Raw genomic sequence first — 17214 nt, forward strand, 5'->3', positions numbered from 1 at the left:
GAGCAGGCCCCTCCTGTGGGCCGGTGGGAGTGTGCAGGGCAGACTGGAGTTAGCTGGGCCACAGCCCTTTAGGGAGAGGGAAGAGCATACGTGCAGATAAGGGACAGCGTGGTATCCTGGGCAGGGGAGGCGTCTCACAAGCGGAGACATGCGAGCTGAATCCAGCAGAAAGACCGGGCTGCCAGGCCTGGCTGTAGGGGTCCAGGGAAAAGGTGTCCTAGGCAGAGGGCCCTGCCAAGAGAAGACCTCGCAGGGAGAACCACGAAGCAGCCCACGTGGCTGCAGCAGAGCGGAGGGCGAGGGCGCCAGCAGGAGGGGATGAAGGAGCCGGGGCCAAATCCTGAGATGACTCAGCTTTGGCCCAGGATGGTCCTGGTTTACACTCGTTGTCCTAGTGTAACTATCAGCAGTGACTTCCGTGCCCCTGAAGTACTACTGAGGCTGCAACCAATGAGGGAGAGCTGTTCCCCGAAGAACAGTCTAGGTGCTGGTCCCAGATCAAATGGAACCATTCCCAAACGTGCCAGGTGGTGTGTCCCCAGTGCCCAGTGACAAAGGTCCTCTCCTAGACCAAACTGTAGCCAGGCTCCAAGCCCTCTTCTCCGCTAGGCCTCAACCTTGGCCTATAAAAACTACAGACTTCAGGGCTTCCCTGGTGGCGCAGTGGTTGAGAGTCCGCCTGCCAATGCAGGGGACACGGGTTCATGCCCCGGTCCGGGAGGATCCCACATGCCGCGGAGCGGCTGGGCCCGTGAGCCATGGCTGCTGAGCCTGCGCGTCCAGAGCCTGTGCTCCGCAACGGGAGAGGCCACAACTGTGAGAGGCCCGCGTACCGCAAAAAAAACCCCAAAAAACTACAGACTTCAGCGCAAGTGATTTCGTTCACTCCCACCTCTGACATTAAAAGACTTAAACACTAACATAGCTTCTAACAGCTCAAGGTCACATCCCTAGGATGACCCTAGTCCCCCCTTAAAGTGCCTGCCTGAGAAAGCTCCAGGCTGCCAAAAGAATTTACTGTTTTTAACCAACACCTGATCACAGGCCCCTGACCACCCTTTCTTAGAGCATTTACTAAAAAGGGCTTACAATTGTGAATGCTTTCTCTGTCCCTCTGAGGTGTATTTGTACCTCCTACAACTCAGGAGTGTCTTTCTCAAGGACCTGATAGCCATCCCTTTAAAATGTAATCATCAGGAAGGATCAGGCCTCTGTCTCCCAGTCTCTGTGGGAGGATAGAAGCTGAACTTCAATTATTGCCAGATAGCAGACACAGCTGGCCTCATCAGCATTTACCCTGACCCACTGTTTGTAATTTTTCACTGCTCTGAGTCTCTTCAAGCCCCTGCCCTTCCCCATCTCAACTCCCTCATTCTCCCTTTAAAATACCCAGTCACCTCTGTACAAATCAAAGCTGCCCTGGGACTTCCCTGGCCTGAAGCCCTGGGTTGGGCAAGGCTGAAGGGTGTAGGTGCTGGCTTAGAGCTGGGGAGACAGCACAGTCCTGTGCTAGACACTCTATTTCCATTATTCAGTCCTCCAACCACCTCAGCAGGGGGGTACTGTTATCATCTCCATTACATAGACAGAAAACAGAGCTCGCAGTGGTTCAGTAACTTGCCCGAACTCATACAGGTAGGAAGAGGCAGTGCTGGGATTTCTGACTCTGACCCAAGTTGGGCCCCTCATAGCCAGAATCTGCACCACGTACCTCCACTCTGCTCTCATCCCATCTGCAATATCTGAAAATGAATAGAAGGAGGTAAGGGTATCACCACGGAGCAACCTTGGGCGAGTCCTGCCCCTCTCGAGGCCTCAGTCATCACATCTCCGAACCGCGCACAATTCTGCAACCTGAAGTCACAACACCTGGATCTTTGAAGCGTCCAGGAAGCTGTACGTATGCGTGAGGCTGTGGCCCTGGGGCTGGTGGTGGAACCCCAGTGGGGCTGGGTGGAAGCTCCCGACGGCTCCCCGGCTTTCGAAAGTTACCTGGCTGGTGGCGGGTGGGGTTGGGGGAGTTACCGGCTGCGCGCGCGCCGGCCCCGCCCTCAGCCTCTTCAGGCACCTGTGGGCTCGAGGGCCTACTCGGCCGCAGCTGCCGTCCAATAGGCAGTCTCCGTGAGCCAATTCGGCCCCGCCCACAGCCTGTCTCCTCCAATCCCCGGGTGGCGGTGGGCCCTCTCCCTCGGAGGGCCCGCCCCTCTGAGCGCTTCTTCCGGGTGGGGCCCCGGGCAGAGGCCATGGCGCCGTGGGCGCTCCTCAGTCCTGGGGTCCTGGTGCGGACCGGGCACACCGTGCTGACCTGGGGGATCACGCTGGTGCTCTTCCTGCATGATACCGGTGAGCCGGACCCCGCGCGACCCTGGACCCTCCCGATCCCGCGTGATTCCCTAGATGTTTGGGTCTCACTGAGTCCCTTGCCGAAGCCCAAGAGATCCTGGGATTCACCCAGTCTCCTCCCCATCTCTCATTCCAAGAGCCACCTGCTTTCTGCCTAATACCCAGCTGATCCCTAATTAATTCCAGAATCTTCCTGGTCCCCGCCAGATACCCTGTCCCAGGACCCACCCGGTGCCCACCAGATCCGACGACCGACTCGAGCCCCCATCTCCCCTGATCCTGGGACCCGCCCGACCCTTCCCAGGAATTGACTCCCAAGATTCCGAGGATCAACTAGATGAAGGACTGGCATCCCGCCCAGCCCTGTGGCCACTAGCTGCCCAAGTCCAGGCTCCCCAGCCTCAGGCAAGAGAACACCACATAGGGGAGCAGCCTGTCCCTCACGTCCTCATCCTTGATTCTCGCCCTGGTAGCATTCATTCATCCCATCAACCCCCTTCCACCCTTCCCCCTCCTTACCCACCACAGGCCACCTCCGTGGCCACCTCCAGCACAAGTTTTCACCCTCCCTCACTACCACCATCACAGCCCCCACTCCTCATCCCTCCTTGCTCCAGCATAAACCCCTGGACCGGGGGCGTTCTCACTTTCCTCCCAGGACCTCAAGTCTCCTCCACTGCCTCTGCCCCTTAGCCTAAAAACCTGCTCAGTCTCCCCATCAGAAAGAACCTCCCCAGTGCAACCCCCCTTCCTTCTCCGCTCCCTTTTACAGTCAAGGGGCACCAGAGTTGGCCACACTCGGCTATCTGGCTGTCTCCTGCCCCTCGCTTTTCAGCCCCCCGCCTCCCAAAATCCTTCAGTCACCTCCATGGGCTGGACCCTTCCTGGCCTGGGCTCCCCTGTTGTCCCTCTGCAGCATCCCAGCCAGCCTGCCGACCCTGCCCTCCTCTGTCTCTTGGGCATCTTGGACCTGGCCAGCCTCTCCACATCTCAGAGCCAGACCCCTCCTCCCTCTCCCCCACATCCAGCCAAGTCTGGCCCCATCAGCCTCCTTACCCCCCTGTCCATCCCCTCTTCTCCACCCTTCCTGCCAGTGCCCTTGTCCAAAACACGCTCCGCTCCGTGTCCCAGATAAGCCTCCCCTCTGATCCATCTTTTCTCTAGCGGTAAGAGGGCTTTCAGAAACGTATCTGACCCTATAACCTTCCATGGTTCCCTATTGCGCTCCAGAGAGAGTGTAGATGAACTGCTTCTTTTTTTTTTTTTTTTTTTTTGCTGAACGTGAACTTTCCCCTCCTGCACCCTATGCAGTGGCCACACCTGACCATTCATCAAACTCCATCTCCAGGCCTTCCCTCCGCCAGGGACACACTTCCCACCTCCAGCTGCACCCCTCACCTGCACCCTCCTATTCTGTCACCGCAGCCTCACTCTCCCCCTCTGGCCTCTCCAGCGCTGCGGCAGTGGGAAGAGCAGGGGGAGCTGCTCCTGCCCCTCACCTTCCTGCTCTTGGTACTGGGCTCCTTGCTGCTTTACCTGGCTGTGTCACTCATGGACCCGGGATACGTGAATGTCCTGCCCCAGCCCCAGGTAACCAGGGCTCCCAGACATCTCCTCCCCACCCAACAGGGAACTCAAGGCCCCATTAATAATCTCATGCTATACCCTGTGCTGAGGGCTTTCCTAGGGAACCCCAGGGAATCGTCTTGCCAGACCTAGAGCCCCATCCTACAATGAGGAAATTGCCAAGACCCAGAGAGGGGAAGTAACTGGCAAAGGTCACACGGCCTCGCAGTCCAGGGCACTCTGCCCCACTGTACCACCTCCATTACACAGGGGCTGGATCCCCAAATGTGCACACCCAGAGTTAAGCTGGCCCCCAAGGGAGCTACCCACCTGTGCCCTCTGCCTCCCAAGGGAACCCCATCTCATACTGTGCCCCCCCCATTTTCAGGAGGAGGCCAAGGAAGAGCAGACAGCCATGGTTCCTCAGGCCATCCCTCTTCGGCGCTGCAGATACTGCATGGTGCTGGTGGGTGATACAGGGACCTCCGTGGGAGGGGTCGGGCAAGACTGAGACTCCTTGGCCTCATCCCTCCTCCAGGAAGGCCTCCCAGATGCCAGCCCTGGCCTCCCACCCACATCGTTGGGTCCAGAAGGGAGCCGGTGTTGAGGCCTGGCTCCCTGTGTGCCCACAGCAACCCCTGCGGGCCCATCACTGCCGTGAGTGCCGTCGCTGTGTCCGCCGATACGACCACCACTGCCCCTGGATGGGGAACTGCGTGGGGGAGCGCAACCACCCACTCTTCGTGGCCTACCTGGCGCTGCAGCTGGTGGTGCTTCTGTGGGGCCTGTACCTGGCACGGTGGGTTCCCCCAGCGCCCTGGGTGTGTGGGGGGCAGGCAGCAGGCACCCGCCAGGTGTGGAGAGAGCCAGGCTCCCTCTTCAGGGGCCTCGGACCCTCTCCCAAATGGCCGGCCCACCTGGGGTCCCTGGGGCAAAGCTGCCACACACACACACACCCGCCAGCTCTGGGTCCCTGTCCCCCTCCTTCCCTGCAGGTCTGGCCTCCGCTTCTTCCGGCCTTGGGGGCTCTGGCTGCGGTCCAGTGGGCTCCTGTTTGCCACCTTCCTGCTGCTGTCGCTCTTCTCCCTAGTGGCCAGCCTGCTCTTGGCCTCGCACCTCTACCTGGTGGCCAGCAACACCACCACCTGGGAGTTCATCTCCTCGCACCGCATCGCCTACCTCCGCCAGAGCCCCGGCAACCCCTTCGACCGCGGCCTGACCCGCAACCTGGCCCACTTCTTCTGTGGATGGCCCTCGGGATCCTGGGAGACCCTCTGGGCTGAGGAGGAGGAAGGCAGTAGCCAGGATGTTTAGGGTTGCTAGAGGCCGGGCCACCATCTTGTGCCTGAAAACCAGAGGGGCTGCACCCGGGGGCGTCAGCCCTCTGAGGGCCTGGACCTCCTCACGGTTGCCCACTCTTCCTAGGCCTCAGAGTGGAGCTGAAGGACAGAACCCTGCCTCAAAGGCAGAAGAGGAGGAAGAGGACCCATGGGGGGCTCGGGCACCAAGGACCTGGGTTGTGGAGACTTCCACCCTCCCCACCCCAAGCCAGGCTGCCTCCAGTGCACAGTTTTATAAATTTAATAATCCATAAAGCAAGTCAAGTATTCAAAAAACAAACCAAACTGCTCGCTGTGCCACCCTTTCGGGTCCAGGTCTCGCAGCGGGCAGGGGAGAGGTGGTCGGGAGAAGGGAGGGGAGGCAGCACTTTGCCCGGTGACTGAGCAAAGCCCACGACAGCAGCCCATGGCCGCCACCTTGAGTCCCAAGGGCTCATCAATACCAGGGCACCCAGGCGAGCAGAAAGGTGGGCAAGCAGAGGCTCCAACCGTCTGGGGGGCGGGGGGTAGAGAGCCCGGGAGGCCCTCAGGGCTCCAGGAATCGCTGGGACACAAAGTCGAAGTCCCGGAAGGCAGCCTGTTGGCGGGCAGTGAGGGGGCTGCGGGCATCAGGTGGCGTCAGGGCAGGCGGCAGCCCCGTGAACTCGCCCTCGAAGTAGCGCAGGTCTGTGGGGCCGCAGAGGGTGGGCACAAATGGGGGCTGGACGGCTCGGGCGAGCAGGGCCTTCCAGTCGGTGGTCTGGGGGCAAGGGTAGAGGTGCCTCAGACGACGGGAGCGGCAGCCCCGCGGGCCCTCGATGCCTCCCACTGTGCCAGGCTCCTGGACCACTGCGGCCCTGGCCACTCACCCTGAAGAAAGGCTGTGTCTTGATCTCCTCAGCATCCCGCTCCCCTGCCCCCAGGCGCTTCTCGGGGCACTTCTGGAGGAGCTGGGGGAGAGGACAGGTGCTCATTCAGGGCGCTCGGGCCCCAGGCACTGCCCGCCTCCCCGTCTCCAGCCTCTGGGGTAGGGATCCCCGAGCCACGAGCAGCTGTCGGCCCAGCCCTGAACCCTGCAGTGATTACCTTCATTTTTTTTTTTTTTTTAAAGAGTTTGTTTTGTTGTTTTGTTTTTTGGGGGACGCACCACGCAGCTTGCGGGATTTTAGTTTCCCCGACCAGGGGTCAAACCCGCGCCCCCTGCAGTGGAAGTGCAGAGTCTTAACCACTGGACCACCGGGGAAGTCCCTGCGATTACCTTCTGAATGAGCTCAAGCCCTTGCACCGACAGAAAGCGCGGGTATGGGGCCTCTGCATTGACGATGCAATCAAACACCTCCTCCTCGGTGTCCCCTGGAAACGGGCACTGCAGGGATGGGGCTCATCAGGGTACGTGGGCCACCCCCACCCCCACCTGACCTGGAGGCCCCAGCAGCACCCCGTCCAGCGCTCACCTCGCCCACCAGCATCTCGTAGAGCAGCACGCCCAGCCCCCACCAGTCCACAGCCCGCGTATAGGCCTCCTGGGTCAGCACCTCAGGGGCCAGGAACTCCGGGGTGCCACAGAAGGTGCTCGTCCGGTCCCCAAAGCCGATCCCTGCAAACCAACATCCACACTGATGCCAGCATGGTGTGTCATCCACAAGAACCTCTAGCTGTAAGAATCAAGCACTCACCCTTATGACCCCAGGTACTGAACCTGTGCCGAGCCCTGCCCCATACCCTTGGAGGTGGGAACGGTTTTCATGCCACTTGATTGATGAGGAATCTGAGTCTCAGACAAGCTCATGTGCCAGGGTCATGCAGAAAGCAGAACCCAGTGCTCTCTCCCAGCCCAGGAACTCCCTCTGGCCAAGGGCAAGGGGCTCTTTTAGAGCTTTTAGGGCTGGGAAGGACGAGCCAATATGTCCAGCTAGTCCCTGGAATGAGGGCTGGGAGGCAGATTTCCTGGGAGCTGCCACTTGCCCACCACCCTGCTGGCCTGGGCTAAGTGAGCACGGCTGAAAGACACGGGATCCTGGACAGGAGGCACCCACCTTCCTTACAGAGCCCAAAGTCTGCGATCTTCAGGAAACCCTGGGCATCCAGCAGAAGATTATCCAACTTCAGGTCTCTGAGGGCAAGGCGGGGCAGATCAAAGGGGCTAAGAAGCGCTGAGGCCCAGGGAACAGCGGCCCCACCCCAGAGCAGCCCAGGAGGAGGGTAGCACCTGCCCCCTCGCCCACTCCCCCAGCATCTCGGGGGCAAGTTACCTGTAAATGATCTTCTGCTCATGTAAGAACTGCAGCCCCAGGACCACACAGGCCAGGTAGAACCTGGAGGGTTGGTGCAGGGGGGAGTTCAGGCCCAGGAATGTGGGGGACAGGGCAGGGAGGCACCAGGATGCCCATGGCCTGGGGACCCCAGATGTCCCTGCCAGAGTCAGGTGTGGGTGAGAGACTGGGAGTAGCCTCATGTGTAGCAGGCGTGGAGCTCCTCCAGATAACAGCCTGCCCTTTCTGGGCTCTGAGATTGTGCCAGGGATGACACCGAGTATCCTCACGCCTATCCTGGCATCCTCCCAGCAGCCTGCTGTGGATACCCATCATGCCTATTTTTCAAATGAGGATCTGAGACTCCCAGTAAATGACCCACTCAGGGTCGCACAGCTAGTGGCCGAGCTGATATGTGAATCCAGGTTCCAGAGCCCACACTCTGCTGGGCAAGAAATAACAACACCAGCTGTCGGTCACTCAACTGCTCACCAGTCCCTGTGCTCGGCAATTTCTAAATGTTACGTTCATCCATGCAACAAGCCTATGAAATAGTTATCATTAGCCCAATTCACAGCTATATAAACTGAGGTCTGAGGTCACAAATGCTGTGAGGGTTAATAACCAGGATTTGAACCAAGGCCTCCCTGACTCCATGCTCTTCTGCTGATGGGCACCCCGGAGGAAGCAGGATGTAGGCGTCGCCAGGTACAGGGAAGCAGGGAAGGCTTGCTGGAAGAGGCATACAGGAGAGATGGGAACCCACCGGGCCTGGGGCTCAGGGAAGACGTCCTCATGGATCTGCATCATGAGGTCGCCACCGGGCACAAACTCAGTCACGAAGCAGGCGTGGCTGGCGGTGTGGAAGCAGGCAAGGAGGGAGAGTAGGAAGGGGTGCCCCACGTGGCCCACAGCCTCCAGGATTCGCTTCTCGCAGTACAGGCTGCAAGAGGAGGGCGTGGGTTTTAGGGGGAAGGAGGGAACCCAAAAGGGAATGAAAACCTCCCCTGACTATGCCCTGTCACCCACACAACACCCCTGGGTCACTGGCTCTTAAGTCAAAGTGCCAGGCAGCTAGAGTGACGGTTCATATGTATCAGGAGCTCACATAGGTCTTTTTTTTTCTTTTTGGCCATGCTGTGTGACAGGCAGGACCTCAGTTCCCCGACCAGGGATGGAACCAGCACCCCCTGCAGTGGAAGCGCTGAGTCTTAACCACTGGACCACCAGGGAAGTCCCTCACATAGGTCTTGAACATGTACAACCACCCTGTTCCCATTTCACAGATGAGGAAACTGAGGTGCATAAAAGAGGGGACCTGCCCAAGGGCACACAGTTAACAACTGCAGTTGCTAACAAGAGAGCCCAGGCCTGGCTGGCCCCACAGGGTCACCTCTTACAAGCCCCAGTAGCATTCGGCTGCCTTCCGGGGCCACCAGCCCGGGCCTGCCATCCTGGGTACCCTCCACGTGCCCGGATGCCGGGAACCCCCTGGCCTCAGCACACACCTCTCTATCTCGTCCCGGCTCAGCACCTCCTGCTTCTTCAGCGCTTTGATGGCATAGTATTGACCTGTCCCCTTGAACTGGACCAGGAGGACCTGGGGACCAGAGAGAGATTGGGCTCCAGGTGGGCAGTACAGGAGTCTACTTCCCCCACCCACTGCCCCACAGACTCCAGAGTCCCCCTAGCTAACGTGTGGGGGCCTGCCCACCCGCCTCCACTGCACCTCCTGAGCCCACTACCTTCCCGAAGTGGCCCCGGCCCAGCACGGCCAAGCAGCGGAAGTCCTGAAGCCGGGGGGGTTTCCTGCAAGAGAGAGGGTACAGGAAGCCCCTGGGACAAGGTCTGGGGCTCCGCCAAGGGCCACTCCAAACCCTCCCTCCACGCCTGGTCCTGGGCTGTCCCCACCTGTGGGGCAAGAGGGGCAGGGGCTGGAGAGGCCGGGTGGGAGCGCCTAGGACTGCCATTTCCTGGGGTCTGGCATGCAGGCGGAGCTCAGTAACGTGGGCTCCGCAAGTGAGAACCTGAGAGCAAGCCGAGAGCTCGGGGCGATGTGAGAACACCTGACACGCAAACGCCCAAGTGAGTGGACAGCTGTCTCTCTCAAACGCCAAGGTGAGCCTGCCAGGGGTACCTGGTGGCGGAGGCTGGCAGAGATGGCTCGAGTCGAGTCCTGGGCTCCATGTGGGGGCGTTTGGTGCTCTGTGAGGGCAGAGGGGCTCAGGGCAGAGGGGGCTTCCTCTCCTTTTTCCCTCCAGCCCTGCCGTCCCCACCCAGACAGCCCCCAGCATGACCAGCCCTGCCGCCGCTCAGCTCACCGGCATCTCCTCGGGGGTCGGCTCCTGGGGCAGGTAGAGGCGCGGTGGCTTGGGTGGGGATTGGATCTCTTCTCGCAAAGGGGTCTTCTTGGGCGGGAAATTACTGTGGGGAGGAAGCAGACACACAACCGGGCACAGGCGGGTGGAATGGGGCGGGGGGTGGACCCACAGCCGTGTGAGACAGAGAGACGGGTCAGGGGGCGAGCAACGGGGCCAGGCGCTGTCTGCACCTGGAGTGAGGTGACTCCACAGAGAAGCAGGCAGCCTGGGGCGAGGCTCCTCACCTGGGCGAGGCAGGGTCGGCGGCCCCCCCGGGTGTGGCTGGGGTCTGGGAGCACCCTTTCGGGGGGCTGATGGTGCTTGGGGAGCTGCAGGGGGGCAGGAGGCTCATGACCAGGCGCCCCCAGGCCGCCATGCTGAGGTTCATCTGGGAAGCCCTCAGGAAGTCCTGACCTGGGGCAAAAGGGGGCTCAGTCCCGGGGTCTCCTGAGGGTCCCAGCCCTGCTGCCTACCAGCCAGCCTTCTCCACTCCACACCTCTGCGTTTTGAGAAAATGCGCTTCTGCCTCTGCAGACGGGGCCTTCTCTCAATGACAGGGTCACAGAAGGTCACCTGTGGGGGCAGGGGGCAGGGCTGAAGACCAGTCCCCTCCCACCCCACCTGCCACGGGCACGTCCTCAGCCTCCAGGCTCCCAGCCTGAGCCCATGTCAACAGACGCAAGAGCCAGAAGGACTCAGAGAGATGGATCCAACAACATCCTCATTGGTACCAGTGGGGGAACCGAGGCCCGGAGAAGAGAGGTGGTCCGGAGTCACACACGCGGCAGGGCAGTCAGGACAAGGATGCAGGCCACTAGGCTCCCATGAAGTCCTCAGAGAGGGGCTGGGAATCCTTCCTTCCTCTAGATCTCCTCCCTCGGGGCCTCAATGTCCACTCTTACGTGTGGGTGCAGAGCATGGTCTTAAAGGTCCTTCTTTGCTCTAACGGAGCCAGGGGCCCACGAGGTCAGAGGGCAGGGGCCAGTGGGCACCTGGGCAAAGAGCAGCCCCTGCGGCACCAGGCTGAGGGAGAGCTGGTGACAGGCATTGTCCAGGAAGTCCTCCAGCCTCAGGAAGGCCACGCCGCACAGCTGCCGCCAGTCTCGCCAGTGCACTCCAATCTCCAGCTCTCGGGCCTACAGCGGGGAGGCCAGGTTGAGGGGTAGAGCGTGGCACGAGCCACTGCCTGGCCGGCCTTCCACCCCGCGGCCCACGGTCACCCCTGTCCACACAAGGCAGCCTCACCCGCTCCAGGGGGACAACAAAGGTCTGGTCCCAGGACTGCTTGGCCACAGGCCCCCAGCCCGTCTGGCCCACAATGCGATTGTCCACCTTCAGCACGGCCAACACCTCACCTGTGGGGCCAGAGCCGGGGTTCAGGGCAGGCCGGGAGCGGGGGTCCTTCGCTGCTCCCCAGCTTCCCATGCCCCCTACTCACTGGCCAGTTCGCCTCCACCACGCTGCTGCTTGGCCCTGCTCCAAAGCCAGCCCTGGGAGGGGCTCCCGGCCAGTGCGGCCACGGGGGAACGTCCAGGCACAGCTGTCAGCAGCTGCTCACAGCCCAGGAGGTGGACCTGCAGCGTCCCTGTCAGGGAGCATGGTGGGGGGCCATTATCAGGTGCCATCCTCCAATGGGCCCCTGGGACCCCAGGAATGCTACCTTCTCCTGGAGGTATAGCTAAACCCAGACCATGCCCACATTAGGCCTCGGCAGCCACCTGCCACCCTTGGGGCCGGCCAACTGGTCCTCCCCTCCTGCACACTCTCTGCATGTTGGAAGAAGCAGGGACACACAGGCAGAGGAGTGAGACTCAGACCTCAGCCAGGTTGCACGGGACCACAGCGCATGGTGACACACTGCTCAGGGCTCAGGGCCTAGGAACAGCGCCGTGGTAGGGATGAGAGCCCGGGGAGGAGCAGGAGGCCTGGCTGGCGGACCTGTCCCACCTCTTCCCTGAGCCTGTTTCCCCATCTGTACAGCGGAAAGGAGGGCCAGCTCAGCCCTACCTCCTGCAATGGGTACAAGTGTGTTTTGCCAACCAAGCAGATCCATTTTAGGGTCATTAGAGATGTGTCCCTCAAAGGGTAGAGGAAGCAGTGGGACTCTGGCCGCCCTTGAGGATATACACTGGGCCTAAGAGCACCATTTAGGGAGTCTGGGCCTGGGGTTTATACTCTGAGAGACCTCATAAACCAAGGCAGTGCCCAGGGTGGGAAGATCATCTTAGGAAGAATGATTGGAGGAATATGGGTATTCAGCCAGAAGACAGGATGTGGGGTGGCCCCAAGTACCTGAATTTAAGCCATTTAACAAGCCCTTACCCCCACCTTCCCCAACTTGTCTACTTGGCTAACTCACATAAGCCCTTCGAGGCCAAGCTCAGATGCCACCCCCTCCAGGAAGCATTCCTTGATTCCCCAAGGGCCAGGTGAGGGGGCCCATCCAGCCGCTGTACGTCCCCTTCTCAGCTCTGCTCACAGTGGGATGGGGCCCGTCTACCCTGCATCAGCTCTGTGTTGGCAGGGGCTGGGCTCTCTAGTTGGCACCGTGTCCCAGGTGGGAAGCTCAGGGCTTCCAGAATTGACACTGTTAGATTATTTGAAGGCAGATCCAGCTTGGGATAAGGAAGAACTTTCCAACAGTCCAAACTGCCCAGGACTGGGTATCAAGGCCTCCAGGGCTATGAGCTCCCTAACGCTGGCACTTTAAGCACTCACATGGTTCCTCACTTAAATAATAGCTTCACCAACTGAGCAATCTCTGTGCCCACACGGTGCTGAGCACTTCACATGCAAAAACTCACTGAATTTTCGCAGCAACCCTATGAAATAGGTGCTGTTATCACCCCCATTTGACAGAGTGAAAAACTGAGGTCTGGAGAGGGGATGTCAGTTGCACAAGGTCACACAGCTAGGGGATGGTGAGGCCAGGATTGGAAGTCTTCTCCAAGATTCTTCCCCACTGTGTTTCAGGCTCCTTCCTGGAAGGGAAGGAGAGCTCTGAAGTAAGAGGGACTCCCGGGTACCTGTCATGGCGGTGGGCTTCACGAGTGTCCCCGAAGGCTGGGGGTTCCCGGACACAGCCGTCCGCAGCTCCCGGGCCACTCTGCCACGCAAAGGGTGGGCAGGAGGCAGTCCCTCCAGCAGCTGCTCCAAGGCCAGCCGCAGGAGGTCCAGTTTCTGGGAGGACTCCTGGAGCTGGGCCTGAGCCTGCAGAAGGGATATAGGGCCATGGGGTAACGGCGGGGGCAGTGGCTCAGGCCACCTGGAGACACCCTGGATGAGGTCTAGACAGGAATATGCCTCCTGTTTCCTCACTGCCACCCCTCACAGCCAGTCCAGCGGTGTCTTCCGCCACTGCAGAGGGTGATACCACTCAGAGAGGAGCAGCAATGGGAGGGGACCATGATCTGACCTCGGCTAGCACCTTGCGGTCCTGCGTTCGCCGGCTACCAAGCAGCTTCACCACGTTCTTGGCACCCTCGGCCACGGCAGCCTCGATGCGTAGCCGGTGCCGCAGCTCCTCCACCAGCAGCTCCGGTCCTGGGAGGAGGGGGTCAGCCCTCAGGCCCATGTCCTGCTCCGTTCTGCCCATCCCCACTTCTCAAGGCCTCACCTGGCTCAGGGGACCCGCTGGCCTCCAGGCTGCTGATCTTCATTCGTAGCAGGGCCACCTTCAGCTGGCTGTCCTGTAGCATCTGCTGGGCGGCTGCCAGAAGCTTCCTCTCCTATGGGGTTGTGACATATGCCCCCTCAGGCCAGGACTAGGCCAGAGCCTCCCTGGTCAGACCAGGGACTGGAGCAAGCCTCCCCCATCAGTCCAGGATTGAAGCTAAGCCTCTCTCAGTAGGCCAGATACTACAGCCAAGCCTCCCTTTTTAGACTAGGTCTGGAGCAGACCTCCCCCATCAGACTAGACAAGGGAGGGCTAAGGTCAAGCCTGCCTTATTAGATCAGGGTGAGCCTCCACATCATGCTGGGAGTTGGGACAGGTTGGGAGTTGGGCTGAGATTCCCCATTAGACTGGCGTTTTGCCTTCTCTGTTAGACGAGGGGTTCAAGCCATGCCTTTCCCACCAAGCTGAGATTTAGGGTTCTGCCTCCCCCGTCAGACTAAGGGTAAGACTGTCTCTCTTACAGGGTCAATGGCTGGGTTGCATTTCCATATCAGAATAGGAGCTGGTGGTGGGATGAATTGGGAGATTGGGATTGACATATATACACTAATACGTATAAAAGAGATAACTAATAAGAAACTGCTGTATAAAAAAATTCAAAAATTCAAAAAAAAAAAAAAAAGAATAGGGTCTGGATCACCACCTTCTCTAATAATCTGAGAGCCAAATCTCTTCCCCTCAGATCCCAGGGGCCTTACCTTGGGGGTGCCACTGGCATACGTGTGGGTCATATTCTCGGCTCCCTGCTTGACCTTCAGCTCTACCTGCAGCTGCTTCTGTAGAGCCTCCAGGTGTCGGGCCCTTGGCTGCTCTGCCAGCGGCCAAGGTCCTGAGGCCGCAGGTTCTGTGTGCAAGGACCGTGGGGCTCATGAACCCCTCCCCCAGAGCCGAGAGCCCCTCATGGCCTAGCTCTCTCCTCCCCACCCCTCCCGGGCAGGGGCTACAAGAGGAGGCTCTGAGAGAGGTCAGGGCCAAGGCCAAGGAGCTGGGTCAGCCTGCCGCCTGCTGTCCCGAGGGGCCTGCTCAGATTCCTCACTCACCAGCCGGGCCAGGCCCGGGGCCGGGCAGCAGGATGCGGGCATGCAGCTCCCGCAGCTCCCCGTGCAGCTGCTCCAGGCGGCGGTTGGAGGACCGCAGCAGCTGCTGCACGTGGCCCAGGTGGCGGCGGTCGGTGGCTACCCGCCGCAGGTTCTCCACACCCTCCTTGATTTTCAGCTCCTTCTGGATGGCCCGGCGGATCGCCTCTTTCTCATCCCCTGGGGGCCACTGGCCCGCCCCGGGCTGGAAAGGCAGAGGCCTTAGTCCCCTCAGTCCCCACCTCCACGGCCTCAGCTCATCACAGGCGGAGGGGGAGGGAGGCAGGTGTGGCCGGCACCCAGGACTGACACACACGGTTTGGGAAGCATCTATGAGTTTAGAGATAGCATCCCTAAGCCAGATGGAAACCCCAAGGCTATTTATCCAGCCCATGCTCCTGTCCTGTGCCATCAGAGAGAAGAGTAAGGGGAAAACAATTGTTAATGTTTACATGGTGTTCTGTTCTAAGAACTGTGCAGACATTAACTTGTTGATCCTGACAGCAACCCCATGAGGTAGGTGTAGTTATTTTCCCCATTTTATAGATGAGGAAACTGAGACACAGAGAGGTTAAGTAATTTGCCCAAGGCCACAACACAGGGAAGGAGATGCACCATCATCTCTTGGGCCCCAGCCTCTCCCTGCCGGTCACGCTTACATCAGGCTGCTCTCAGTCTGGGATCCAGGCTAAGGTCTGGGGACCAGAAAAGAAGCTCAGCACTTAGAAGGGCCCCCCCAACCAAGGTCACGCAGACAGGGCAGCCTGTGGCCTGAGTGGAACCTAGGGCTGTTCCCCTGATCTTCTGACACCCCAGCTGGCAAAGCAGAGGCACAGAGGGGTTGAGGAGGTCTCCAGGGGCCCACTCCCAGCTCAGCTCCTGGGAGGAATTAGAAGGCTCTCTCACGGCTTCACCCCAAGCGAGAGCAAGAAAGAGGAAAAGCTCCTTCCCAGAGGCCATTTCAAACCAACGGGTGCCGCTGCTGACCTCAGCCCAGGGTAACCCATGATGCCCCCAACCCAGGATTGCCTCAGAGCCCTCACCTTACCTCTCGGCTCTCCATCTCCTGAGCCCAGTGGAGCCTCAGGGACCCCCACCCCAGGCCTCCGCTGGCCCTCTGGCCCGTCTGTCAGAGGGCAGGGGCGGGGCTCAGGAAATCCTTTGAGGGCCCTAGGCCAGAGGGCCAGAGCCAAAGGCCTGAGCAAACAAAGATCCCACGGAGCTGGGGGCCCGGCACCGGGGTCCTGAGTCACCCAGCTGCCGCTGCTGGGCGGAGGTTAACAGGAAATCGGAAAATGTGTACAAGCCACGGCTGGAACAGGCAGAGGGACCTCCGGAGGAAGGGGGAGGGAGGGGACAGACGCAGTCCTGAAAGTTGCCCAAGGGATGGGGGCACTCTAGGAGTCTTGTGGGGAACACTTCACCCTTGACCAGAGCCCATGGTCTTGCCTGCTCCGGGCTGGAATCCTGCCAAGTGCGCACCACACACCTCTCCCTTTCGGCTCCGCGGCTAGGGCGCTATCTTGTACACAAACGTCCCCACACCCATTTGCTCTGGGCTAGTACCCCACCTCTCCTCACCCCCCAATAAGACACACAGCCTCGGTCCCACGCGAACCTATTGCCAGCTCCGGCAGGAACCCCGCCCCCTCGCCATTTGGTCTGGAACCCTGTGCAACCGAGGGTTCCCCCGGGAACTGGGTAGGCCCCTCCCTCTGGGGTCCCCACTCCCCGCCTGCCTGTGTGCTCTGGGAAGGACCCCACGACCGCGAGGGAGTGGCACCCTCCGCCTGCCGCACACATTCTTCTCCCCTCCCAGGACCCGTCCCTAGGTGCCTGCACGGCCCCCCTTTGCTTTCGCAGCGGATGCACATCGGCCTTAGAGTGCTACCTGGAAGAACAGATTTTAGGAAACTTTGGGGCCCACCCTGGTGGCCCTGACTGCGGACTCAAACGTGCTCATGGGCAGGCCTGACTGGAGGCTCTGATTCACTTGGAGGCGATTTGGGGACGTTTCCAGGAGGCAGGAACGACTTACCCCCAGTGCTCAGGTCTGCCCTGCGAAGGTGTAGGGGGGCGCAGGGCAAGGGCTGGGAGGGGACACGGGGAGGGGCTGGGGACGCGGCCGGAGCCCGGGGCGGTGAATGAGGCTCCCCCCACCCCCCGGCCCGCGCCCGAGGCCCGTCCCCTCCGGGCGCCGTTCACCTGCTGCGGCGCCCCCTCTTCCATGGCGCCGCTCGAGCAGCTCGGCCCCTCCTCTCGACCACTCCGGTTCCGGAAGCCCCGGCCCCTCCGCCAGGGCTTTCAAACTTGAAACTTCCCGGGAAGCGGCGCCGGAGTCGCGGGATCGGGCGCCCCCTCCCGAGGTCCTTTGGCCCTCGTGGGACCTGGGATCAGCGCCGCCTCTCGGCCGCAAGGGATCGAGCCCGGCTCCTGACCCAGAGGCCGCGGCGCCTCCCCCGGATACGATGTTCTGAGGGATTTGAAGCCCAGTGACCCTCATCTGAGGCCGCGGTTCCCGCTCCTTGAGACACTGACCCCCGCCCCGCGATACAAGGGCAGAAAAGGACATTTCCCAGGCCGGAGTTCTCCAGCTGCCGGGGCGCGCGCCCAGAGGGGCGG

General features: G+C 60.6%; 2 protein-coding genes across 4 annotated transcripts; one reads left to right on the forward strand and one right to left on the reverse strand.

The window, feature by feature from the left end:
• The first annotated feature begins 2135 nt into the window (after positions 1–2135).
• ZDHHC12 (zDHHC palmitoyltransferase 12) lies at positions 2136–5355 on the forward strand. 3 transcript variants are annotated; one of them, XM_082629365.1, is made up of 5 exons: positions 2136–2343; positions 3797–3933; positions 4298–4375; positions 4542–4730; positions 4905–5355. In XM_082629365.1, exons 1-5 carry the CDS (start codon positions 2244–2246, stop codon positions 5190–5192), a joined length of 792 nt encoding a protein of 263 aa, XP_082485491.1. In that variant the 5' UTR covers positions 2136–2243; the 3' UTR covers positions 5193–5355. The 3 variants fall into 3 exon arrangements, with proteins under 3 accessions (XP_082485491.1, XP_082485489.1, XP_082485490.1); XM_082629363.1 differs by having other exon boundaries at positions 2155–2343; positions 4542–4708; XM_082629364.1 differs by having other exon boundaries at positions 2251–2343; positions 3769–3933; positions 4542–4708.
• Positions 5356–5474: 119 nt separating this feature from the next.
• On the reverse strand, positions 5475–17178 carry PKN3 (protein kinase N3). The gene is made up of 22 exons (XM_082629268.1): positions 16798–17178; positions 14557–14797; positions 14215–14360; positions 13457–13568; positions 13256–13383; positions 12867–13050; positions 11279–11425; positions 11086–11195; positions 10833–10976; positions 10338–10413; positions 10086–10254; positions 9802–9904; positions 9618–9685; positions 9226–9289; positions 8989–9080; positions 8247–8423; positions 7481–7543; positions 7265–7341; positions 6683–6825; positions 6487–6594; positions 6098–6178; positions 5475–5988 (listed from the first exon to the last, which is right to left on the reverse strand). The coding sequence occupies exons 1-22, from the start codon at positions 16819–16821 to the stop codon at positions 5776–5778; spliced, it is 2670 nt and encodes an 889-aa protein (XP_082485394.1). The 5' UTR covers positions 16822–17178; the 3' UTR covers positions 5475–5775.
• Positions 17179–17214: the final 36 nt, after the last annotated feature.

Source organism: Mesoplodon mirus (assembly GCF_964341445.2).
Source record: "Mesoplodon mirus genome assembly, chromosome: 1".
Classification (NCBI taxonomy): Eukaryota; Metazoa; Chordata; class Mammalia; order Artiodactyla; family Ziphiidae; genus Mesoplodon; species Mesoplodon mirus.

Bases quoted from the DNA above. Each gene is read 5' to 3' on its own strand.
- ZDHHC12 (XM_082629363.1), top strand. From the start codon at position 2,244: ATGGCGCCGTGGGCGCTCCTCAGTCCTGGGGTCCTGGTGCGGACCGGG. The intron at 3,934-4,297 runs GTAACCAGGGCT...CCCCATTTTCAG, and splicing joins ATGTCCTGCCCCAGCCCCAG to GAGGAGGCCAAGGAAGAGCA. The intron at 4,709-4,904 runs GTGGGTTCCCCC...CCTTCCCTGCAG, and splicing joins TGGGGCCTGTACCTGGCACG to GTCTGGCCTCCGCTTCTTCC.
- PKN3 (XM_082629268.1), bottom strand. From the start codon at position 16,821: ATGGAAGAGGGGGCGCCGCAGCAG. The intron at 13,051-13,255 runs GTCAGATCATGG...TCCCTTCTGCAG, and splicing joins ACCGCAAGGTGCTAGCCGAG to GCTCAGGCCCAGCTCCAGGA. The intron at 9,081-9,225 runs GTAGTGGGCTCA...TCTGGTCCCCAG, and splicing joins GCCGGGGCCACTTCGGGAAG to GTCCTCCTGGTCCAGTTCAA.